Genomic DNA, 22,014 nt, shown 5'->3' on the forward strand with positions numbered 1-22,014 from the left:
TTTCTTTAAGAACCGTATGCCATCACTCTCTCTCTGCTCGACGATCCAGACTCGCTCGGTGATGGACAACGGATGATGTCACCAAGGACAATGCAGACCCATCTTACAGCGATAACGAGTAAGAAAAGTGCTGAAGCAAAGACCAAGGTCATGACGCGAATCTGAGCCGTACTTGGAGGGTGTAATCTTGCTATTATGGCCATTGAAAAAGCCTTCGCCCTTTGGCAGATCTGCGTATTTCATGTAAATGTCGTAATTGTATCGGAGAAGATCGTATGCTGTCGGTGGTGGAGGAGGGATGGGAGAGTCTTGGGTGGGCGACAAGTCCCTCGCCGAGGTATGTGGAGGAAATTTCTGCGCTTGATGCTCGTTGCTGTAGTTGTGATGCGACTGCTCTATCGGCCTCATTCGGAAAGCCAAGATGAATTGTGGTCGGTTGGTGTTGGAGTGTTGAGACTGCTCTGCGTCTTGCTCGGTGGGGGTCACCTCGCTGGAACTAACGCTACATGAGTCTACCCCATTGTTAGTCCAGAAAACCCCTAGGCTTCCTGCAATTCATTTACGGCGCCGAAATACCTGATCATTCCTCAATATCTCGACGCCTATCTTGATGCTGGAAGGATCCGGCATCTGCGGCCATCTGGCCTGCAGATGGACCTTCGTTGTCGCGATCTTGGCTCGGAACAATGCCAGGGCCCCAGCGAGAGCTTGCTCTAGATCCGTACGACTGGGGCATCCTATACGAAAAGTCAGAATGCAACTTTCGACACGGGACGTCGCTCATGCCTGTTTGTTCCGCTCTCGCTTTGGCGGTCAGTCACTTCACCATGACTCTCACGTGCGGGGTGATCGTGGTCTCTGGTGCGATACTCTTGAGAGCGTTCAAGACTGTTCATACAGTCCCTGGCTTCATGACCTTCAATAAGTCAGTAACGGTAGTTTTCCAATGATCTCTTATTGACTTCCCAAGAGCACCACATGTACGGCATCGCACATCACTGGTCTTGTACAATGGTGGGTAAAAGTCTGGATACGTGACTGTCGTCGGAGACTCGTGTCTCTCTCGTTGGAATGGCGAGCGTTGTCGATAGCGGGCGTCGAAATCAGGAGATCGGGAGCTGGAGGGCGAGCGGCTCCGAGCGGTATATTTGAACCTATGCTGTGACATGTCAGCTTTGGTTCGCGAGTAAGACCCGCGTCCCGACCTCCACTTGGTTCGACTGCGGAGGTTCTGGTTTTCTGTAAGTGTAGATGGCAACGGTATATTTATATGTGAGTGAGTTGTTGCGCACAGGTCGCATCTCGCAGTCACTGTCAACATTCACTTACGCTTTGTAGCTGACGTCACGCATGTCCTGAGACTCAGATTCACCTGTGAAGCCAGGCATCGTTGCCAGGAGAGGCAGCACGCAGAGTAACGAGTCGGGTATAGCTTTGAGAAGCATCATAAGACCTCCACGTACGTACAACTATGCGGTTTCTGTAGATTTCTCATTTTACTAATGTACAGTGAGCATCGATATGCTCTAATGGCATAACATGCCATATGCTCCTCATGTTTCCTCATATTGAGTCCGGTGGGGTCTTAACCTTTCTTCTAAAATCCCAGCTTCCGACTCCCCACCGCTCAGTGATCTGCTATCAGTACTCTCACACAACTCGTAAACCGGACTAAGATCTACTTTGGTGATCTGAATAACTGGAATGTCGTTTTCTGTCAACGGCTGTGGGGCATACAACTCTGGGAAGATGTGTCCCTCCATCTCTGCACAGGGCAGCCCATCCTTCTCAAATACAGCCGCGCCTTCAGTCTCTACTCTGGACTGACCTTCACACTCTATGCTTGGGTCCTCTACTGTAGGCTGCTGCGGGGCCCTTGTCTTCCTTCTCTTCCGACAAACCCAGAGTCCCAAAAATGACGCAATTGCTAAAAAGAGTATGCTGCCTATTGCTATTCCCGCTATCGCGCCTTTACTCAATGATCTTCGGCTTTTGAGGTTAGATATTTCCCTTGGACTGAACACTGGGACGACTTCCTGTTTGTCGCCGGATGTTGGAAATAGCGCTTGATGGATAGAAAAATTCTCTCGATCATAATCAATCTTTATGTACGCTTCTTGGAAGAAGGTACGTCCCAAAGTATACTGAGTCTCGTTATATGCCCTTCTTATTGGAAAGTAGTTGGTTGCGTTCTCATATATGGGGTAAGAAGCCTGCTGATCAAATGCACTATAGGGTAGCACTATATTGACCCGGCCTGAGGGGTCGGATGCTGTTTGTCCAAGTCCAAAGGTGATTTTTGGATTGCTTTCCACGAGCTTTGCGTGAGCTGAGTAGTCGACCAAGTACAGGTCTGTGCTATTGTCATATGTCAAGTTGAACGCCTTTGCGAATCGATCACAGGTTGGTACTGGTAACCATATATGTGGCTCTGCAAAGTCGACCAACATATACGGCACGACCTCTTCCTGGAGACTGATAGTCTCACCAGCCAGGTTTTGCCCTATTATTGTCTGTATCTTCAGACTAGGTTTACGACTGTCATTGGCATCAAAAGGAAACGTAACATTGTTCGGAACGAACCGTGACTGGTCGTAGCCACCATAAGTCAAGCTCCCATAGACGTTCGGTTGTTCTGTAGTGCTTGTAAGTCTTCTGTTTCTTCTCCGTATGTACAAGTATTGACTCACTGTAGTAGGCGCCAGCTGTGTAACCATAGCTCAGACTAGGTATGTGGCCATCCTCGTGCAGAGTTTTTATAAGACTTCGTTGCGGATTTGCGAAATCTGAAAAGTTGCTCGGCTTCACGTCCATCCCTAACCTTCCAACCCACAGACGTGGGTTCACCACAGCACCGATCGTTTGATTTTCCAAAGTGGGTCCCCCCGAATTCGCGATCATTAGCCCCAAATTATCTAAGCCGTAGAGGCCAGACGCGTTGTAACCCAGCTCTTCACGGTTTGTTGTTTGGTAGATACCAATCTCGTGCCATGTGCTGGACAGATTGGCCTGGAAGCCATTGTTCGTTCGACCCTGGTAAAGCTCTGCACCACGCGAAAAGGCACAATCTTTCTGAAGGATCTTAGTCAAGATGTCTCATACGTAACAGGAACTAAACTAACCGTGCTCATGTGCTCGTCATCTTTGCAAGCACCGGCCATGGGGAGAAGTGTCTCACTTGAGACCGTAGATGGCAAGACGCGAAAGCTCTGCTCGGGTGTGCCAACACGCACTACAAATGTGGACCATTTCCCATCATCCCCTTCGAAATACTGAGACGGTGCAAATGAGATTGGAGCAGCCGTCGCAGCTGCACGCTGAGCTTCGACCGACGACATTCTGATATTGGGGGTAACGGCGCACGCCCGCTTTTTCGAAAGTAGATTACTGAACGCGTGGCTGATAGCGATCCCAGTGTGAAACGTACATTGCGGAAGATATATGGGTCAAGCGAATTCGAACAGTTTGGCTGACTACGACCGATAGGCATTGCCGAGATATCGGTTTATCCATCTGGGCCACTCGATAAGAAGTCGCCTGACGACATAGGTGCGGCAAAATCAATATCGGACTAGAAGGCCCTGAGTTGCCGCGAAGAATAGACAGCCTAACTGAATGGCCTCGATCTTCAATGACAACGAATGGGACGTTGTTTCTGCTCAAATCGCGAGCTATCTGATACGACAAGATGGTGCCTTGGCCCCATCTTAGCTTACTCTGACTAGCGTGTGCAATGCTATTGTAGACAAGGCGACTCAAATATGGTGGATCACCTCTCAAAAGAGTTTACTGTTGTTTCGGGCCCCCCGTTTTTCGGAGTAGGTCATCGTATTGGCCGCTTAATCATCGACGTTCTACTACAAATTCGACAGGGGCCAAAAGCCACGCCAAGAAACTCTACCGTCAACCGTGAACTCGGGAACATCGCTTCTGCAGTACTCGTCTGGAACTTCCCCACGGCGCTTATCTCAAACTGACGTTCGGGTCAGGGTTGTTTCTATTCGTAGCCCGCGTCGCATTGTCTTGCATACACCTGCATATCAACATCACTACGCCTCTCTATGGAGCCAGATTGAGAAGGAGGACATCTGTAGCGCAAACTTCGAGGGGCCAAAAACTTCAAAATTCGCGCTGATACATGCTTCATAATGACCAAAGGGTTGGCCTGAGGGATTCAGGCGGATTTTGAACGATAGGCAAGAGGTGCAATGACGATGGGTTGCGTGAACCTTCTCGCAAGGCAGATTTTGAGATGAAGATAAAGGCAGTAAAGACCTTCGAGCTATGAGATGAACCAGATCAACACGCTCGGGATCAACATTTTAAACTGAATACTATCTTCACTGCAGGCTTTTCCAGATTCACCTTCTCCAACTCTCTTGATCGGCAACCTGTCAATCTCTGTCCAGGATTCTGGATACCCTGCGAACTGCAGCGATGCCGCACCAATACTTTGTCTGCATCCTGCTGGCTAGTCTCATTCCATCACGAGTTCTAGCCGCACCTACTGGACGTCCTTCTGTAGTTGCAAGATATGCAGCTATGTGTGACGACCCCAACTTATCCTGGTAAGTACAAACTGTTTTGACCTCAACTTGACCAGTGCTGATAGAACAAAGGGATGAGAAGAAGGATGCTTCCTGCCCAATTTGTGTAATGGATAGCTTTCCGATGTAAGTTTTAATCTACTCTGCGACAAACTTGATGGGGAATATACTCATCAGCTACAGGGAATTGTTCGACAAGTATTGTGGCCCAACTATGGCTCCCTCTGTCACTCACCAATACGCCGCGGGTGTCTGGAGACGTGAGGATGGATCAGTGCCTGCACTTCCCGCTGACGACAGTGAGAATGACGAAGAAGATGCCAAACTTCATGCTCTTCCTTACCTCAACCGACCTCAGAATCTTGTACCGGTTCTTCCTGATACCGGCAAGCACATCAAGCCTCTGCCTGTTCTAAAGCCTTACCCCATCGCCATGCCGGTTCCTGTTGAACCTCCGCAAATCATCAACCCAAGGCCTATCTCTGAGTTCAATCCAGGTTTTCTGGTTGACCATGAGACACACGTGGCCAGCAAGCGTCGCAGTGTCCAAAGTATTGATCTTGAGCCTGTCGATAAGGACTTGTCAGCACACCTGATTACTAGTGGACTTTGGGCTGAGCGTCACCACAAGGCTGATGGTATTTACCGCCGCGAAGATGCGCTCTCCGAAACCGAGCCAGCAGGTTCTTCCCTGCCAGCCCAAGCCACAACTGCAGAAGTTGATGAAGACTTCCTTCCAAAAGAAACTGTGGCGAGTGTTTCCGATGAAGACCCGGAAGTCTCAGAGGATCAAATTGTGACGAGCTTTGACAAGGTTACTCACAAACCTGCTTCTGTAATCTGGCGTAGGGAGGTCCCCCGTCCAGCCAACAACTTTAGATTAGGGTACCCATTACGCCCGGCCAATGGTCGTACACCCCTTCCCTTGATCAAAAGCGTACAGCCTATTGACAAGGAGGATCAAAAACGAGAGGCAAATCCTGTACCCCCGCCAGAGTTCTTCGAACACGGTCACTCACCTTCAAAACCATTATCCCCTCTGAAGCCCAATCGACCAATCTCTATTCCATCTGACGGCTGGACCACCTACGAAGCCCCTCCCATCATCTCCCCTGAAGCCCCTCACATCCTCGCCCGCCAATCCCCCGGAGCATCCGAACCCGGGCTCGGCGACGACTACGCCAAGTACGAAAAACAGCGCAAGAAAGAAGAAAAAAAGAAAGCAAAGGGAGAAAAGAATAAACCCAAAGAGGAAGAAATGTACAACACCGGACCCCCAGACGTATCGTTCGCCCCCGCCATAACCCACATGCAAGTCAGCAGCATCCACCGCCGCGACGACGATACAGACCCGCACCAACCTCCCTCCCTCTCCCTTCCACCAGCCCAAAAGCCAACCTGGAAATACACACTCCCCTGGTTCACCCCGGCCCTGACCCACGCAGAAGCAACCGACATCTACCGCCGCGCCACGACCCAACCTGCCGACCTCGACTTCGCAGACGGCAAACGCCCCATTTGGACCCCGGCGCTGACACATATGAAATGGCCGGATATCCATCGGCGCGAGAAGAGACTCGTGTGGGCGGATCGGAAGCCTACGACGGAGAATCCTGCTAGGACGCATGGGAAGGCGTGGATTGTGCAGCGGAGGGATGTCGTGGGAGAGTAGGTGTGTCAAGGGCCTGGTATGCTGCAAGACAAAGACGAAGGTGTCGCTGGAAACGATGATATACTTTCCCTTTTTTTTCCTTTTTCTTCTCCCCTTTACTCTCCTCATCATTCACGTCTTTCTCTTAGTGAGCAGTATATACAAGCATCCCTTCCTTTTCTCAAACCGTCAGTCTCGCATCGTTTTTTTTTGCTTTTGAGTTTAGTAGAGTGGTAGTCTAAAACCGTTACTTACTACTATAAGACTGGACCCTGAGTTTGCTTTCGTCCGTACCGTAATTGTCCCGCATGTCGATCCCTAACCCCCCTCAATGAACCGTGCAAAAAAGCGGCTACCCCAGCCCCCAACTCCGCACACGTGTTAGTATAATTCTGGAACCTGAAAGGACCAAGGAATATGGGGTCAACATATGTGACAAGTGTAAAACTTTGTTTCGCCGTGAAAAATTGGGCTAGGACGCGTATATTATATATACCTCAGTAAGCACACAACATGGTGCCATTTCTGACAGGTGTCAAGCCCTGATATCTCAACAAAGAGACCAGAAGAGAAAAAAAGATGATGCTACCTCCGAAAATTCTCACATCTCCGTTTACCGCAAAACTCCTCCATGTATCCATTGTTCACACAAATTTATATTGCTTCCCTGAAGACACTTCTCCGACTCTCCGTAGGACTCTTATCGTGATGACTATCGGGACTCCCACTCTTCTTACGAGGATCTGCGCTAGAGTTGCCTGCCGTCGTCGCAGCACCATGGTACCCGGTATCAGCGTCCATGACGGGTCTGGGGCTGACGCCGCGCAGACTGGCCGCCGCGTCGTCGCCAAAGGGATTGCGAGCATTGTGAGCATCGAGATGCTCGTCGTATGATTCGCGGGTGCGACTGCGGCCACGGGTGGGTTCGCCGGCAAAGGGATTGGCAGACTGATTGGCGGCGTGCGGGGGGTCGTGGAGGCCCAATTCCTGTTCTTCATAGTATGCCTCGTCGCCCACGCGCGAACTCCATGCTTCGTCGGGATCGAGGCGGCTGCCTGCGCCGCGGCCGCCGCCGACGCCGCGGGAGCCGTAGCCCGTGTCTTCGTAGCCGCTGCCGGTGGTGTAGCGGTTGTTGCGGTTCTTGAACTTGCGGACTTGGGTGTCGATCCAGCCCTTGATGCCCGTGGGAGCGGGGCCCGGGTAGTTTGAGGCTTCGGCGTTGGAGCTGCTGAAGGCCACCATGGGATTCATTGAGGGCGGGGGAAGGCCATTGCGCGAGGCGTTCCAGCGCGCGTAAAAGTACCAGCCAAAGTAGGTGCCGGAGACCAAGAGGATGAGGACGATAGCGAAGACAAGCCAGCCGTTCATGATTGCGGAGGGCGTGGAAAAGCGGAAATATGGGGTAGAGAAGGCGTGGTTAGCTGCGCATGTGCGCGTGAGCAGAGGCTATGGCGAGTGCGCGAGATACGAGGTAGAGTTGGGTTTTCGGCCTCTGCGGGACGGGGTATCGCCGTGATGTGAGCACAGGCGGCTGGCGGAGGCGGCGGAGGCGGCGGCGAGGCGAGGCTCCTGTGTGGAGCAGACAAAGGGTGTGGTTTGTATTGCAACGGCGTCGACACGTCGCAATTGTCGCTTTGTTGGTTGCTGCTGACAGCTGGACAGCTGGCGCGGCTGAGCCTGCCCGCCCTTCACTCTAGGCTTCTTTCCTGGTGCCCGTTGCCAAGTGATGACGTAACCCTCGCTGCTGCGCCGCCCCCAGGATCAAAGCTGCCCGCCCACCTGCGGGTTGCGCTACTAAAGCAGGGTACAAGAATCTTACATACATTTAGGCTCAAATCTGGTAGCTTTTCTATGCTCAGTACCTTAACTTGATCTACTTAGACAAAACCACCTATCATTAAAATGAGTCTACATACTATATATTTACATATTGACATCTACTCGTCTCCGTCACATGAACCTCCAAAAAAACATTCAATATATACAAATTTGGCGTACTTCTAGTGTGCGACATTTCCAGTCCGTCTAGGCTTGGAGCGCAAGGCCGAGTTTGGGAATTTCGTCCTCGGTGCTGTGCACCACATAAAAGTTCTTCATCCATATGGAGCCGAAGAGCGAATTACGCAAAGTCCTCCTTCCAACGATGACTCCCGCACACCTCTGTCGGAATGGATCAGTCACGCCGAAGTTGAGGTGTTGACCAGGAACCGAAAACGTCTGGCCCTCGATCTTGAAGGTGAAATCTGGCAGGGTGGCGTTGCATGGGAAGGTGTTACTCTCGCCGATTGTCAACTCGTATTCTGGAACCTGGCTGTAGTAGTCAGCGACGACCTGATCGGGCAGGTAGATGAGCGGGGAACCAGAGTCCACAGTGGTGTTACCGATAGTGGCGGTACCAAAGGTTTTGTTGCCTGCACCGTACTCTCCAACCGCTATGGTCCAATGCTTCATGTTGCCGACCACGGGCGTATATGTGACGTCGCCAGTGTATTTGGATTTGTCGAGATAGCCAAAGTCCCATGAGCCATTGCCCTCGGGCCTCAAGTTTGCAGCAAATACTTTCTTCTTCAATGTTGGTGCGACGGTTTCGAAGAAGGTGGCTTGTGGCACAGGCTGTACCTGGTTGATGATGCCGAACGAAAGGCCCATGATACCATCCGAGTCGATATCAGAGGGGACATAGGTTGCTACCTCAACGGCTTGCTTCTCGGCCACAACCGGGCCAGCCTTGACCATATCCGTGTAAACGATGCCATTGGCCGAGGAGCCGCCTGAGTACGTGATGGTCCAGTTGTAGTTGGGCAACAGTTGTGCAGACGACGAGGGGAAGTAGTAGGTTTTGCCGGGACCTTGTATATTTGATGTCTCGTTTCCAAACACCCACAAGTCGGCCGAGCCAGTATCGTAAATCAGGTTGAAAGTCTGATTTCCAATAATGGTAGGGGTTAGGTATGTGACGCCAGGATCATTGGGAATAACAGTGACGGATCCTTCCTGCTGGCCTGCAACACCGGCTTGTCTCTTGTCGACATTTTCCGTGATAAGATGCCTTGAGCGAAGTTTTCGAAACTCGGCCTCGAAATCAAATGATCGGGGAGCGGCTGCTACGGCGTCGACACTGTAGGCAGCGCCTCGAGGTTCTGCTACAAGGGCGCAGGCAGAAGACGCAAGTATGGCGAGTGCGAGCTTGCCTGTCATACTTTGCGAACGTGACATTGTGTTTGTGTGAAGAAGTAGAGAGAGATGGTGGTGTGACGCGGCAAGTGCTGTGTAGCCAAGTAATGCCGGACAAAGTTGAATTTATCGGGGTATGTATCTGTCTGTCGAGCTGACGTCGCGTTAGCATACTTATGTAGCAGATGCAATGCCGACAATCTTACATGGTAACAATGGATACCTCTGCTCGGGGCACATTGCAACCACTGTCCCCTTGGACTAGGTGTTTATTGGGCAAGGTAAGAGTGATTTCGAGTCCAGGGGTTGTACGACCCTACCGTTACTTCCGTGTAAGCTACATGGCATGATGTCAATAAGCTCGTATTGAGAAGTAAAGACAATGAACTCGCAAGGGAGGTTGACCGAAATAGCAAAAGCGATGTATGCATTTCCCATGCTGGTAGTCTATAAAAAGTAAGGACTTGGCTCGACGTGGGAAATCGTGTGCCGATCAAGGCCGTGCAGTGGTGTGGAGAGTCGACTAGGAAAGAAGAAGCCGCCAATCAAGTTTATCCGGTAGAAATGGCGGACGAGTTGGCCGGGGATGATCCGGCTGGTGGGTTGCGATAGGAAGGAGCTCGTGTTTACATAATGCAGCGTCCACTTTGGTCGCCATGAAACATTCATCTCCACAATCCCATCTACTACGTATTGTTTTACAAAAAAAAACGGGAAACCCGCAAACCCGCAAACCCACCAACCGTCAAGATACTCGCACACCTGCAAAGACAGCGTGCAGTGGTCCGTGCCAAATACAAGACACCAAACTCAACGCCGTCATACTCGTATTGCTACAATTCCCGGCACGGTCCGACTCAAGTACTTAGTAGATACTTAGTGGCCAAGTCAAGCTTTGGCCACTCCCTTGGCAGTGCATACGCTCTGGAGATCACAGTCGACAACCCACATTCAGGAGTGCCTTGGTTCGGTCGGCCAAGAGGTCGGCAGCTACCTATTCACATAAAGAGCTGCCATGGTGCCGTGTTCCCTTGTCTCGTTTGCATCTGCACAGTCTTGCTCTCACACTCAACAACCATGCCTGATTCCAACTTAGTTTCGCGGGCGATCCTCGCCGCCCTTGCACTCCCTGCTGTCTCTGCCGAACTTCCCCCAGGCGCCATTGCTGTGCCCATGATCCGAGGAGCGGATCTCGGAGCATACTTCGCAGAATTCCAAGTCGGAACGCCCCCGCAGAAGGAATGGCTCAAAGTCGATACTGGCAGTCCACGATTTTCCTTTCTTGACTCGCGCAACCAGGAATGTGTCCTAGATCCAAACGCGTGCAGTACATATGGCACTTTTGACAACTTGACCTCTTCGTAAGTGACCACCTTTGGCTTTGTTTTTTTTTATCTTTCAATTCGCAAGCGCTAATTCTACATTTTCCAGAACTTGTCGTTATGAAGGGCCTGGGTTCTTTGATGCTCTCTATGCATCTGGACAAGGCGATTTCCTCAATGACACCTTGGTCCTGGGCGGTGTCACCTTACCCAACATATATTTCGGCTACACGTCCAAGTATCCGAGCCTCGGACGAGCTCCAAAACCAATTTCCACCATCTTGGGTATGTCAGGACGCATGTCTTCTTCGTGCACGACTGTAGTCTAACGGTTTGATTAGGCTTGTCTCTTGAATGTGGAGGCCAACACGGGGCTGACTGCATGGGCAAGGGACCGTATCTGCTACCACAGTTGAAGAATGCCTCACTGATTGACATCATGGCAACAAGCTTCTACCTTGGCCGGGATGAATTCAACGAGACCAATGCCCAGATGATTATTGGTGGCGCCTATGACAAGGCAAAGGTGGACGGCGACCTGTTCACCGTCGAGATGGCGGATCCATTCTCCCCTAGCCTCACCAATGGCCAGACTAACAACGTCAACGTCACTGCATTGGAAGTTGTAATTGACGGCGGCAACCGTACGTCACAAACCTTTGGAGAACGTGGTGTCGGTGTCCCCGTTTTGATCGACACGGGCGTTGCAAGCTGGTACGTGACTGATACCATCTACGCCGCTGTCTCCAAGGCATTTGGTATCACCGCTACAGCCCCACTTGGGCAACAGTGGGTCGCTGTCGACTGCATCAACCGGGACCCCAACCATTCCAAGGGCTACATCTCTGTCGAATTCGGCGCTAATGGCAAGATTGATGTTCCGCTGCACGAAATTGTCACTCTGTTTGCTGATGGCACATGTGGTCTCTTCATGCAGGGTCGCGAAGAAACCATCAACATATTTGGAGACGTATTTATCCGTTCAGTTTACACAATCTACGACGAGGAGAACAAGACCATAACATTCGGTAGAGTAAAGCACACAACCGAGCAGAACATTGTGCCATTCCCCAAGGGAGGTTTCAAGGTCGGTTCAAAGGTCACTTCTTAGACACTATATTTGTAATCCGGTTAGAATGTACATATTCAAGTTGGGACTACGAGGCCCTGGCGCTCTTTCACTAGAGGAAATGTGATAGATGATGGTTTAATGATACCGTAATTACATATCTTGGAACAATCCAATGATTCATTTCCAACTTCTCAAAGACTGTTTTCTAGTTGTCCAGACCATACTAGCACTTGGACAGAATAGAGGTAGGTCAACAAGAGATGGACAGCACAACCATGCCAAGAAAGTCATTACAACGAATGCAAGTCACAACCCTGGACTCTGTAGCGAGAATTAGCGCAGGCCGTGTCGATATATGAACTCACACTATGCTAGCGCTACGGGACGGGATATCCGCAGACTGAGAAAGATCCGAAATCCCGCGAAAGAGCTAAATGGAGGTGCTTATAAGCTCGCCCATAACTCTTGTATGGAAGAAGGTACTTAGCTCCGTGCCTTACCTGTCAAGGCCATTTAGTCTGACTTTACTACTAGTTCTATGTAGCAAGGATAAGTAGACGTCGCGTGGGAATCGCGCTAACGTAACACGGAGATCCCTGTCATTTGGGTATACAGAGTGAGAGAGCAAGTACCGGTAGAGTTTGGAGCTATGCAGATTCTGTATTATCATGCGGCAAAAGCCGTAGAGCGGTATAGATATGGGTCTGACACTGCAAACAGAATGTCGCCATTATCTTCATCATGTCGTTATAGGCAGCGCTGAATTGATTAACAAGCAACCCCGCGATGATATCATCTTATAGCTCCCCGCCCCTCACTCAACCCCTCCATTACCACCCCAGCCATGGCAACGGTCAATGAGGCGGAGGCGCCACAGCCTAGAAAGATTGTCATTGATCTACCAACTGCAGACGGTGCATCTAAAGCTACCGTCACTTTGCAAGAAAACGAAGATGCCACCAAACCACCCTTGCTCCTCAACATCTCCAAGAGAGCTCTCGACTCACCAGATACAAACACAACATTAACCGAACGTAAAACCCACGTTATCATTTCCGTAGGATCTGGCACCCGCCAGGCAGAGAACTTCTTCAACACCGTAGTCAAACCGATTCTAACCGCCATCCACGGCGAAGATGGCGTATCCAAGATCAAAGTCCACACAACGACCTCAGCAACCAGTATCTCCGATTACACAAACACCATCTTCTTTCCTGCAGCAAACAGCGGAACCCCGCTCCGCATCATCCTCCTCTCCGGCGACGGCGGCATCGTCGATCTAGTAAACGGTCTCCTCTCCCCTCCCCACGACATCGCCTACACCTCCCCCCAAGTCGTCCTCCTCCCCCTCGGCACCGCAAACGCCCTCTACCACTCCATCAACACCAGCAACGAGCCCTCAACCTGGGGCCTCGCCGCCCTCGCATCCTCACACTCTGCGCCACTCCCAGTCTTCACAGCAACCTTCTCCCCCGGCGCGCGCCTCCTCGTCGACGAAGCCCGCGCCGAAGAAGCGCTCCCAAAAAATGAAAAGGGAGAAGGCGTCCTCCACGGCGCAGTCGTAGCAAGCTGGGGCATGCACGCCGCCCTCGTCGCAGACAGCGACACAGCACACTACCGCCAATACGGCGTCCAGCGCTTCCAAATGGCTGCAAAAGAAGCTTTGTATCCCTCTGACGGCGGCGCGCCTCACGCCTACAAAGCACGCATTTCCCTTCTCCCCCTCCCCCCATCATCATCATCATCGCCATCACAGAATAGTCAACAGCAAAAAGACTGGATAGAGCTAGACACAATAGACCACATGTACGTCCTGGCAACCCTAGTCTCGCATCTCGAACGCCCGTTTTGCATCTCCCCGGCCTCGGCCCCGCTAGATGCGAGCCTTCGCCTTGTCCATTTCGGCCCGAAGACTGCAGATGAGGCCATGCGCATCATGGGGTTGGCGTATCAAGGGGGCAAGCACGTCCGCGAGGAGGGGGTCAGGTATGAAAGCATTGAGGGATTGCGCATTCGCTTTGAGGGGCTGGAGGAGGATGGACGTTGGAGAAGGATTTGTGTGGATGGAAAGATTGTGAGGGTTGAGAAGGAGGGCTGGGTCGAGGTGAAGAAGGATAAAGGGAGGCGTGCGTTGAATGTTGTTGTTGTAGCTGCTGCTACCTAGAATAGAGCGGCTGTTTTTATCAAGAGATTTCCTTTTTTTTGACATTACAAGAAAATACCATTACTACGTATACTTCCAAACAAAAAAGCCAGAAAAGAGGGGGATATCTAGCTTTAAAAAAAATAAGAACTCCCGCAATTTGTATCGTCGTTATAGGAAAAAAAACACCTCCCTAGTCGTGAGCCGCGTCTTCGTGTACATCTCTCCCTTTGCCGATGTGGTATGTTTCCCCACCGATCTATCCAGACACCCCCGAAGAATGACGAAGAAAAAAAAAACATTAATAACCAGGGTACGGAGGTCCCTGTGCATATTGATGTTGCGTCCTTGCAAAGTCCTGAGGGTTATATGCATAGTGGGGCTGCCCCTTCTGGATGCTATCCCTCTTCTGCCTTGACTCGTGCTCTTCCCTTGTTTCTTCCATAGTGGGTAGCTCCGACGCGAATGCTTTTCCCTCGAGACCTGGCGATCGCATGCCGTCTGAGGTAGCATAAGAGGTTGGTCGTGAGGATATTGTGCTGTGGGATGTTGTGGACCAGCGGGCGTCTTGGAATTTAGGAGAGGGTTCAGAAGCGTAAGAGGCACGTTTGTCATTGATTGGTGTTTGGGATACAGGAGGGTTGGGATGGTAGAAATCGCCGGGGAGTTCCATGACTACATTGTTCTGGCCAATGAGTTCCTTTGGGGGAATGGGAGGAGGGTGTTGGTGGTCGGGCTGCGCATAGCTTAGGCTTTGGCGGTGGGGGAAATTTGGCGACTGGCGAGGCGACAGAGGGGTCGAGTATACTTGTCCTGGCGATGAATGCGGTGACATGTAATCGCGAGTTGAACGATCCGCTGGGTTGACAGTCTTTAGTCGGCCATTCTCCATCAGGGCGTGTAGCGCACCCGAGTCGAGTAATTCGGCCTTCTTCACCAACCGATCTACCATGATCTTTGCCGCAGCCTGCATCTCCTTCTTTACAAAACTGATCATGGCGACATTGCACTTGATCTCGACATCTTCCCTAATGTACAACCCCTCGGGTGGGGCAGTAGAGCCTAGTTCCTTTGGCTCGGGTGGTTCGCCGGGCTGGTTTCCGCAAATCTGCCATTTGTTGCGTAGGTCCACATTTGCAGGCGCATAGGTGTGTGTTTGGAGGCCAAAGGGGAGGTCGTGGAAAACGCCGCGGAACTTGATTGAGCCACTGCCCATTTTGCCAATGCCGGGTATGTACTGGATGCGCTCCGAGATCTCGTACCAGGTCGAGTAAAACTCGTCAGCGGGCGCATCACGCGGCGCTTTGATGGCCTCATGGCCAGTGACGAGCGGGTTCAGCTCGATAATCTCGCCATGGTTGTGGAGGAAGTCGATGGCGAGCTGACGCGGTATGAAGGAAGGAATGGGCGTAATGTGCACATACGACACCTTCTTGCGCATCATATTCATTGTCGGGTATCAACGTCTGACACGCTGAAAAGTGTGTGTGTGTGAGTGAGAGGGTGTGGTCTGCAAAAGAGCCGGCTGATGCGACTCGAGCGAGGATGGACGCCTGGCGGAGGGGGCTAGATGGTGGGTAATAAGCTTCCTGCTGACGGACGGTATGCTTGCTTGTGGAAGTAGGCGACGGTCTGCTAGTGGCGTAGTAGTAATCTCACACAGCCCAAGATCTGCGAGGCGAAACACGTCATGCACGTGATCGGCGTGATGTCAGTCAGAGCCTTTCTGCGCTGTACTCTGGTCTTGTCCTGTCGCGCCCAAGACAGCAGACGGTCGCTTTGTATGCCACACTGACTTGCTCGAAACACGGTGAGCCCAAGCCAGCGCTGACAAGGCCATGTGCTCGTAGGGCGGCTGGTCCCCGCAGTGGACCAATCTAATTTTGGGCCGGCGTCCTTCAGCTTACTCTACTATGCAAGTGGGGGCCAAGTACTGAAATCAATCAGCACCTTAGTCCACGTAGCACCCGTTTGCATCCGTCGAGAGAATTCAGTGCGTAGCCCAGGCAGTGCTGAAGACGAAAAACTCAGTCATGGACGTTGCTTGCATTGGGCGACTTTTCTTTTGGCTGCGGGACAGACGACATCCGGATCATGGCACTGCCCTTGCCAAGCGAGTACGTGTGCCAGGGACCCGACAAGGTTTGGTGGGTCTCCTATCTGCGAACCGCATCGTCGCTCTCTCGTCCATGGCCATTGGCTGGGAGGCCAGGCACTCGGCCTTTCTCCAGACCCTCGTGTGAAAATCATCCAGGTGAAGGTACTTTGCAAGTACACAACTTTGACTATGAAAGTTCACCAACTGTTTCGCGGCACGGTCCTGAGACAAACTCCTAGCAGAGGCTGAGAATCTGCAGGCTCCCAGGCTCCCACTCTGTCAGGCTGTGGCTCGGCAGCCCAAGAGCCAAGAACGAAAATACTGGTTGGCATGAAGAAAAAGCCGGAAACGTTGCCGAAGGTGGCGATCATGACAGCGGCTCGCTAACTTTGTCGCATCCAGTCCTGGTACCAACTCAGGGACCAAACGGCCTTACTAGGGGACGCTTGCTGATTGCCTGAGGCCAAGTGCGGTTGCGAAACTCTCCACACAGTCGGTTTGACCTGAGAAGCCATGCGACGTCTGGGCAGGAGTAAGGACGGGAGTGGTGTAGTCGAGAGGTCTGACTTTGATATTTGCTGGTGGTACAAAGTTCATTGCAAGTTTGACTCTTGCCATTGCCGCGCATCCGGTGACGTATCTACGGTCACGTGCTGTTTGTCTGAACGCTTTGGTAGTTACCTCGCACGTGACCAGATACCATGAATCCTCCAACCTGATTGCTACTCGGTAGACTGCAAGTAACAACAGTAGCATAACGAAACATTGAGTCTAGAGAATTTTCCGCGAAACAGCCCGAGGTTGCATGCAGGCACTCCCAAGACTCCCAGATAGGTTGTCAAACAGAAAGACTGCCGGACATGGCTCGGCCCTACTCGTAACGTCATACACCAGGCGCGTTGTATAATCCCTGCGAACCCTGGCTCCAAACCCTCCACGTAGATCCTTCGCTCCTACAATATAATTCAAGCAGTCGACTCAAGGAGAAAAGCAACATGCACCTTTCACGGCCTCTACAGACCACAGTCTAGAACGATGTAAGAGTCCACATATGGTACCTTGTGCGCCCTCCACTCCTGCCTTTTAGTCTCTAGCACCTAATTTTCAATCATCGCTGCGACAGTCTGAGCAGTTACAAGATTAAGCAAGGTAGGGAACCCAGCCATCTGATTTCTCTGTACAGAGACAAGCACCACCTAATAAGCACGCAAGATAGTGCTGTAAGTCAAAAAGTCGCACATACTAGACTAGTATTGCGTAGTGAGCATACATTCAACACTACACCGAAGCTACCAAACCACTGCCATAGCTAGCACTTTTATGCAACCTTATGAAAAAAAATCACAGCACCATCGCTACGAGGAACTCCAGTCTCACACACGCAGTCATTTCGAAAAAAAAACTACACCTTTCCAATCCAGACCTTTCCCCATCATTGCTATCTGGGAAATCTCACTACCCTTTTTCTTTTCATAATTTCCCACATACCTCCCAGAATCCCCCTTCCCCTACTCCCCTACTCCCCCCCAACTTCCTAGGTTTATATCACATTACACCATTGCATCTAGTCGTAAACAAGCAAAAAAGATGGTTGGATTTAACCTACTACCCGGCGTTCTGATAACTAAACCAAAAAAAAAGGAAAACGGTAGTTAACTAGTCAGAAATCACGGATTTAATTCCCCAATCCATCGTTCCCCCACTCGCGCATTCTGACCAATGTTTCTTGGTTCAAAAACAGTTCAATATACTTATACAGGATTCACCCGTCGTGTACATGCACCAACATGCCGTAATAATCCCAGGAATTATTTTTTTTGAAAAAAAAGGGCGGTATAGCGCATATTCTAATCTTGTTTTTCTCTAGAACTTGCGAACAATCGAGTCAACGATACACACAACTCAAGCTATGCCGCCTCATCCCGTACAAGTCAAATTGGGACTCTAGTACACATTTTCTGCCTTTTGAAGAAAAAAGAAGAAGAACATCAGTAAAGATATAGTTACCCGAAATCTGGGTTTATGATTCAGTCTACCATAATTTTTCCTTCAATATAAAATAATAACCCCCCAAAAAACACCATAACCCGCTATGCCAAAAAAAAAAGAATCAATCATTCAAAACACCATTCTAATGTCACCTACTAAAATAATCATGTTGCACACCATCCCTACTAGGACTATACGGCGTATACTGCTGTTGTTGCAATGCCGGTGCTCTAACCGCCCCCATAGGCGCAGCACTATTCACCAAATTCCTCTTACCCTCATCATCCTCGTGAACTTCATACGGACTGTCTGTGCTATCTAATCTGCGCATGCCTAGTCCAGGTTCGGGACTTGGGCTGTATTCGCGGAGTGCAGAGGGGGTTTGGTGGTAGCCAGCTGGATACGAGACGCCCGTCTCGTCGGCACCGCCGAATGTACGGTCAGAGTCGCGCGAGTGGGAGCGACCACGATCAGCAGCTGCGCCGCCAAAGTGGGAATTGGGTGTGTCGGGACGGTGGGTGCTGGATTCGCCGCCGTAGACGGATCCTTCGCCGCCGTGCTCGTCGCTGAATTCCGGGCGGTTCTTGTAGTTTTCAAAGTCCATGTTGGATTCGGAGACGAACTCAAAGGGAGCGGGGGCTGCGGCACCAGAGGCCATTTTTCCAGGGTTTTCTTTGGACATGCGTTTCATGGTGTAGACGTCACTGAAGGCGGCTGTATCGCCAATGTCGCCGTCTAGACGGCCGCGGTAGATTTCGGCAAGGAGATGTTTTGACTTTTCGTTGACCATAGGGACAGTGAGTTTCTGGTAGAGAGCTGGGTGGCTAGTTCAATGTTAGTGACGACTGCAAGTCTGCAAGCAACAAGAGTAACATACCCAAACCTCACAGCAACACGATCCCTCTTCCTCGACTCCTTGTCAATCGGCGTAGGCGCTTCAACACCCTTCTTACTATCACCCTGAGTGTAGTACTTGAGCGAGTTATCAAAGGTGTTTTTGCAGTAAAACTTGAACGCAATCAACCCTATAGGAAGAGGAGCCAAAGCCGCAAGCATGTGCCATTTGAAGTTCGCTCCACGAGCAGTGACCAAAAGTGCAACAATGCAGTTGGAGAGGAAGATACCGACGAGCATACGGTTGAAGAGAACACGCCAAAAGGCACCTCCAGACTCGTTCTTTGTACAGAAAACGTACCTGAATATGATTAGTCGGCACCCAAACTAAAACAACAACGTCGACTTACATGAGAAGGTACTTCTTCATCCAGCTGTCCAGAGAAAAGTAGATTGCAACAATAACGAGCGTGACAGGCTGCAAGGGCGCAAAGCAGAAGGCGACCGTCGAGTAAAATAAAAAGTAGTTGTAGTAACTTGCATAATCAAACGGCGGTGGCGCAGTCCGGTTAATCAGATCCCTAGGAGTAGGATTCAAAAACTTGCGCGAGAAACTGCCCCAAGCCAAGTTCACAGCCTGCGCGAGGTCAATGGCCGCACCCAAGTTACGTTGCACGAGCCAGGTGACCCAAAAAGGCGAGACCTCGCAGAGTGTGCGCATCGTAGTATCGAAAAAGGCAATGGAGCGCAGAATATCCATGAAAGGCACATTTTGCTTGGTTGCGAGATTGACAATCATGACAATCATGCCAAAGACGGCGCTGAAGAGCGAAAAGACGAAGAGGTTGTTGAAGACGAAGAAAGCGTATAGTTGTGCCGTGACGTGGCGTTCACGACTTGTTTTGGTTTGGTCTCCAGACTTGATCGAGAGGCGGCGGAAGATGATGGGCAGGAAGTAGTAGAAGAGAGATGTTAGGGCCGGCGCAGCGAGACCTTGTACCACGGCCCAAAAGTCGGCATGTCGGGCGAGCTCGACCTGGAAAGTTGGCCATACGAAACCCAAGTTGGAGAGTTTTGACAGGAAAACGGCGATGAGGGCGTTGGGAATAAAGTAAAGCAGTGTCAAGAGCGTGATCCAGAAGTTGTTCACAATCTTCCTCCACCGTCTTGTCTTTGGATCCAGTGTCAGGTTCTTCCAGATAATGTCCTTTGGCTTGGGTGCAAGCCGGACAGTGGTTCCTTTGACATGCTTGCTGCGGGCATTGAATGCTACAGTATGAGCCGAAGTGATGTTTTCGTAACTGGCAAAACCATATGGAAGAGCATCGCGCTTATCGATGGACTCGCGGACTTCCTTGATCTGAGCCTCGAGTCGTTGGATGCGAGCTGTCAGGTAGTCGATGGCGTCGACCTTTTGTTTCTTGCCCATAAACTCTGGATCCTTCTTGTGCGGAGTGCACATGGGGCGCTCGGCCGGCAGTTGAGCCGGGTTCTTCAAATACTTTGCCAGGACATTCTCAAGTTCCACAACTGCCTCCTCATGCTCCTCGATCAGATCAGGGACATCCTTTACGTTTCGTCCAATGGATACGCGTGGTACATCCGGGGTAGTCTTCAGGGTATCTACAATCTCAATGATACCTTGGTCGCTGCGAAAGCTACGGCTAATGTCGGTGATCATCAAGGTCCGGGCATGGAGACTGTTCTGATAGTCTGGGCTTTCGAGATATTGGCGTCGCAGACGGTGCACCGCGCGATATGTCCACCAGAGAAACGCACACACTGTGATATCCAGGATGTAGGCAAAGACAACAAAAGCCCAAAAGACTTGACCAGCCAAGTCTCTTGGCGTCATGAGAAAGATGATCCTGGAACTAATACTACCTTCAACTTTTTTTTGGGTTGGTACTGAACTGGCAACATTGACGGGGACGATGATTGCGCAGCCTAGGAAGGCGAGTACAATGAACATGTTCCTGCACATGCGGGCAAAGCGCAGAAACAGCGTCGCATCCAGACCAATCTTGTCGACATATTCGGGCTCGTTTGTTTTGAAGACTGGCTTGTACCAGGCAAAAAGGCTCTTGTCCAGAGGCGGCGGTCGGTGCTTTTCATCTGTATGACGGAGGCGGGGGGCGTAAACGATGGTATTAAAGGGCCGTAGAATTAAAAAGGCGACAAAAAGGGCGGCGGTAATGCCAAACGAGGTGCCGATAGCGACAAGAACCGAATCTTGTGATACCTGGAATTGTCAGAGGATCTCTGGCGGGGAAGAGGGAGCATGCGACATACTTGAGCACCGAGTGGGTTATTCTGCATCAATTGCTCAAACTTCTCTTCCACGCTCAGGTCACGCCAGAGCAGCGTACTACGGGGAATGGAAGCCATAACGAATGTGGGAGTTGTTGTGAGAGGGCGTGTAGCGAGAGGTGTTTAGTCGAACATGTGCGGGCGCACTGTATACTGGAAAGATAACGAGGGGAGAGTGTCAGGTGGGAGGCTGCTCAGTGCATGTCTCTGGCTGATGGTCACCCCGTAGAAGCAGACGATTAGCAAACTACAAAGGTGTTTTCTAGACGCAGCAGGATATGCTGCGATTGGAATATTCAAATTACGCAGGGAGCAGTATAAACGATAGGGAAGGCCAAAAGAGCGAGAAGACAGAGGCGTGTAGTGTAGTTGCAGAGTCTCCAGGTGGTACAGCGAAATGTTGCGATCGGCGGCGAGGTGCCTGCTGGCCCCGGGATGACGATTGAACCCCCCTTCGCGGGCGGATCCCTGTCACATGTCCAGGCACGCCCGCCCATTCGTCGACACAGCGCCGCCGTTTGACGCCGACAAGGAAAAGGGAAAAGGGTACGCGGCAGGCCAAGGCAAGGCTTGCGGCTGTCTTTATTTTTGGGTTCCAGGCCCTGGTCTTTCGCTTGGATGCCATCGCAAGCGCCTTGGAGAAGGGAGCCGCCCGTTCGTTAGGAGAAGTGATCGTCCGGAGACGCCTTTTCTCGTTGCTTCCCTCTTTGCCGATGAACCGTAGGGGAACTGGAACAAGTCGAAGAAAACTATCGTGTCTTGCACCGCCACTCGGCTGCGGCACAATCACTCGCCGCCGTTGATCTGTCGGAAATGGGGAGGGAGGGGGGCTTCGATTGCCCGACCGAGATGGTACCGTCCCATGGCTATTGTT

At 51.2% G+C, this 22,014-nt stretch overlaps 11 protein-coding genes across 11 annotated transcripts; 3 read left to right on the forward strand and 8 right to left on the reverse strand.

Annotated features, from left to right (window-relative positions):
• Positions 1 to 78: 78 nt before the first annotated feature.
• Positions 79 to 1,388, reverse strand: COCCADRAFT_1283 (uncharacterized protein; the record flags this gene model as incomplete). The annotated part of the gene is made up of 5 exons (XM_007709590.1): positions 79 to 512; positions 564 to 737; positions 839 to 916; positions 1,011 to 1,159; positions 1,330 to 1,388. The coding sequence occupies 5 exons, from the start codon at positions 1,386 to 1,388 to the stop codon at positions 79 to 81; spliced, it is 894 nt and encodes a 297-aa protein (XP_007707780.1).
• Positions 1,389 to 1,553: 165 nt separating this feature from the next.
• On the reverse strand, positions 1,554 to 3,338 carry COCCADRAFT_84620 (uncharacterized protein; the record flags this gene model as incomplete). The annotated part of the gene is made up of 3 exons (XM_007709671.1): positions 1,554 to 2,635; positions 2,691 to 3,072; positions 3,108 to 3,338. 3 exons carry the CDS (start codon positions 3,336 to 3,338, stop codon positions 1,554 to 1,556), a joined length of 1,695 nt encoding a protein of 564 aa, XP_007707861.1.
• Positions 3,339 to 4,437: 1,099 nt separating this feature from the next.
• COCCADRAFT_22597 (uncharacterized protein) lies at positions 4,438 to 6,219 on the forward strand (the record flags this gene model as incomplete). The annotated part of the gene is made up of 3 exons (XM_007709617.1): positions 4,438 to 4,568; positions 4,620 to 4,673; positions 4,731 to 6,219. The coding sequence occupies 3 exons, from the start codon at positions 4,438 to 4,440 to the stop codon at positions 6,217 to 6,219; spliced, it is 1,674 nt and encodes a 557-aa protein (XP_007707807.1).
• A 633-nt stretch (positions 6,220 to 6,852) lies between these two features.
• Positions 6,853 to 7,566, reverse strand: COCCADRAFT_32940 (uncharacterized protein; the record flags this gene model as incomplete). Its single annotated transcript, XM_007709636.1, has 1 exon — positions 6,853 to 7,566. The coding sequence occupies one exon, from the start codon at positions 7,564 to 7,566 to the stop codon at positions 6,853 to 6,855; it is 714 nt and encodes a 237-aa protein (XP_007707826.1).
• A 78-nt stretch (positions 7,567 to 7,644) lies between these two features.
• On the reverse strand, positions 7,645 to 7,863 carry COCCADRAFT_84604 (uncharacterized protein; the record flags this gene model as incomplete). Its single annotated transcript, XM_007709672.1, has 1 exon — positions 7,645 to 7,863. A coding segment is annotated over one exon (219 nt), but the record flags the coding sequence as incomplete, so codon positions are not given.
• A 360-nt stretch (positions 7,864 to 8,223) lies between these two features.
• COCCADRAFT_84347 (uncharacterized protein) lies at positions 8,224 to 9,396 on the reverse strand (the record flags this gene model as incomplete). The annotated part of the gene is made up of 1 exon (XM_007709673.1): positions 8,224 to 9,396. The coding sequence occupies one exon, from the start codon at positions 9,394 to 9,396 to the stop codon at positions 8,224 to 8,226; it is 1,173 nt and encodes a 390-aa protein (XP_007707863.1).
• A 1,053-nt stretch (positions 9,397 to 10,449) lies between these two features.
• On the forward strand, positions 10,450 to 11,805 carry COCCADRAFT_32942 (uncharacterized protein; the record flags this gene model as incomplete). Its single annotated transcript, XM_007709637.1, has 3 exons — positions 10,450 to 10,733; positions 10,804 to 10,979; positions 11,036 to 11,805. The coding sequence occupies 3 exons, from the start codon at positions 10,450 to 10,452 to the stop codon at positions 11,803 to 11,805; spliced, it is 1,230 nt and encodes a 409-aa protein (XP_007707827.1).
• An 805-nt stretch (positions 11,806 to 12,610) lies between these two features.
• On the forward strand, positions 12,611 to 13,930 carry COCCADRAFT_1289 (uncharacterized protein; the record flags this gene model as incomplete). Its single annotated transcript, XM_007709591.1, has 1 exon — positions 12,611 to 13,930. The coding sequence occupies one exon, from the start codon at positions 12,611 to 12,613 to the stop codon at positions 13,928 to 13,930; it is 1,320 nt and encodes a 439-aa protein (XP_007707781.1).
• Positions 13,931 to 14,210: 280 nt separating this feature from the next.
• On the reverse strand, positions 14,211 to 15,359 carry COCCADRAFT_32944 (uncharacterized protein; the record flags this gene model as incomplete). The annotated part of the gene is made up of 1 exon (XM_007709638.1): positions 14,211 to 15,359. One exon carries the CDS (start codon positions 15,357 to 15,359, stop codon positions 14,211 to 14,213), a length of 1,149 nt encoding a protein of 382 aa, XP_007707828.1.
• A 577-nt stretch (positions 15,360 to 15,936) lies between these two features.
• On the reverse strand, positions 15,937 to 16,378 carry COCCADRAFT_32945 (uncharacterized protein; the record flags this gene model as incomplete). Its single annotated transcript, XM_007709639.1, has 2 exons — positions 15,937 to 16,065; positions 16,241 to 16,378. 2 exons carry the CDS (start codon positions 16,376 to 16,378, stop codon positions 15,937 to 15,939), a joined length of 267 nt encoding a protein of 88 aa, XP_007707829.1.
• Positions 16,379 to 18,144: 1,766 nt separating this feature from the next.
• COCCADRAFT_1291 (uncharacterized protein) lies at positions 18,145 to 21,218 on the reverse strand (the record flags this gene model as incomplete). Its single annotated transcript, XM_007709592.1, has 4 exons — positions 18,145 to 18,820; positions 18,874 to 19,191; positions 19,241 to 21,072; positions 21,123 to 21,218. 4 exons carry the CDS (start codon positions 21,216 to 21,218, stop codon positions 18,145 to 18,147), a joined length of 2,922 nt encoding a protein of 973 aa, XP_007707782.1.
• Between the last annotated feature and the right edge of the window lie 796 nt (positions 21,219 to 22,014).

Source organism: Bipolaris zeicola (assembly GCF_000523435.1).
Source record: "Bipolaris zeicola 26-R-13 unplaced genomic scaffold scaffold_10, whole genome shotgun sequence".
Classification (NCBI taxonomy): Eukaryota; Fungi; Ascomycota; class Dothideomycetes; order Pleosporales; family Pleosporaceae; genus Bipolaris; species Bipolaris zeicola.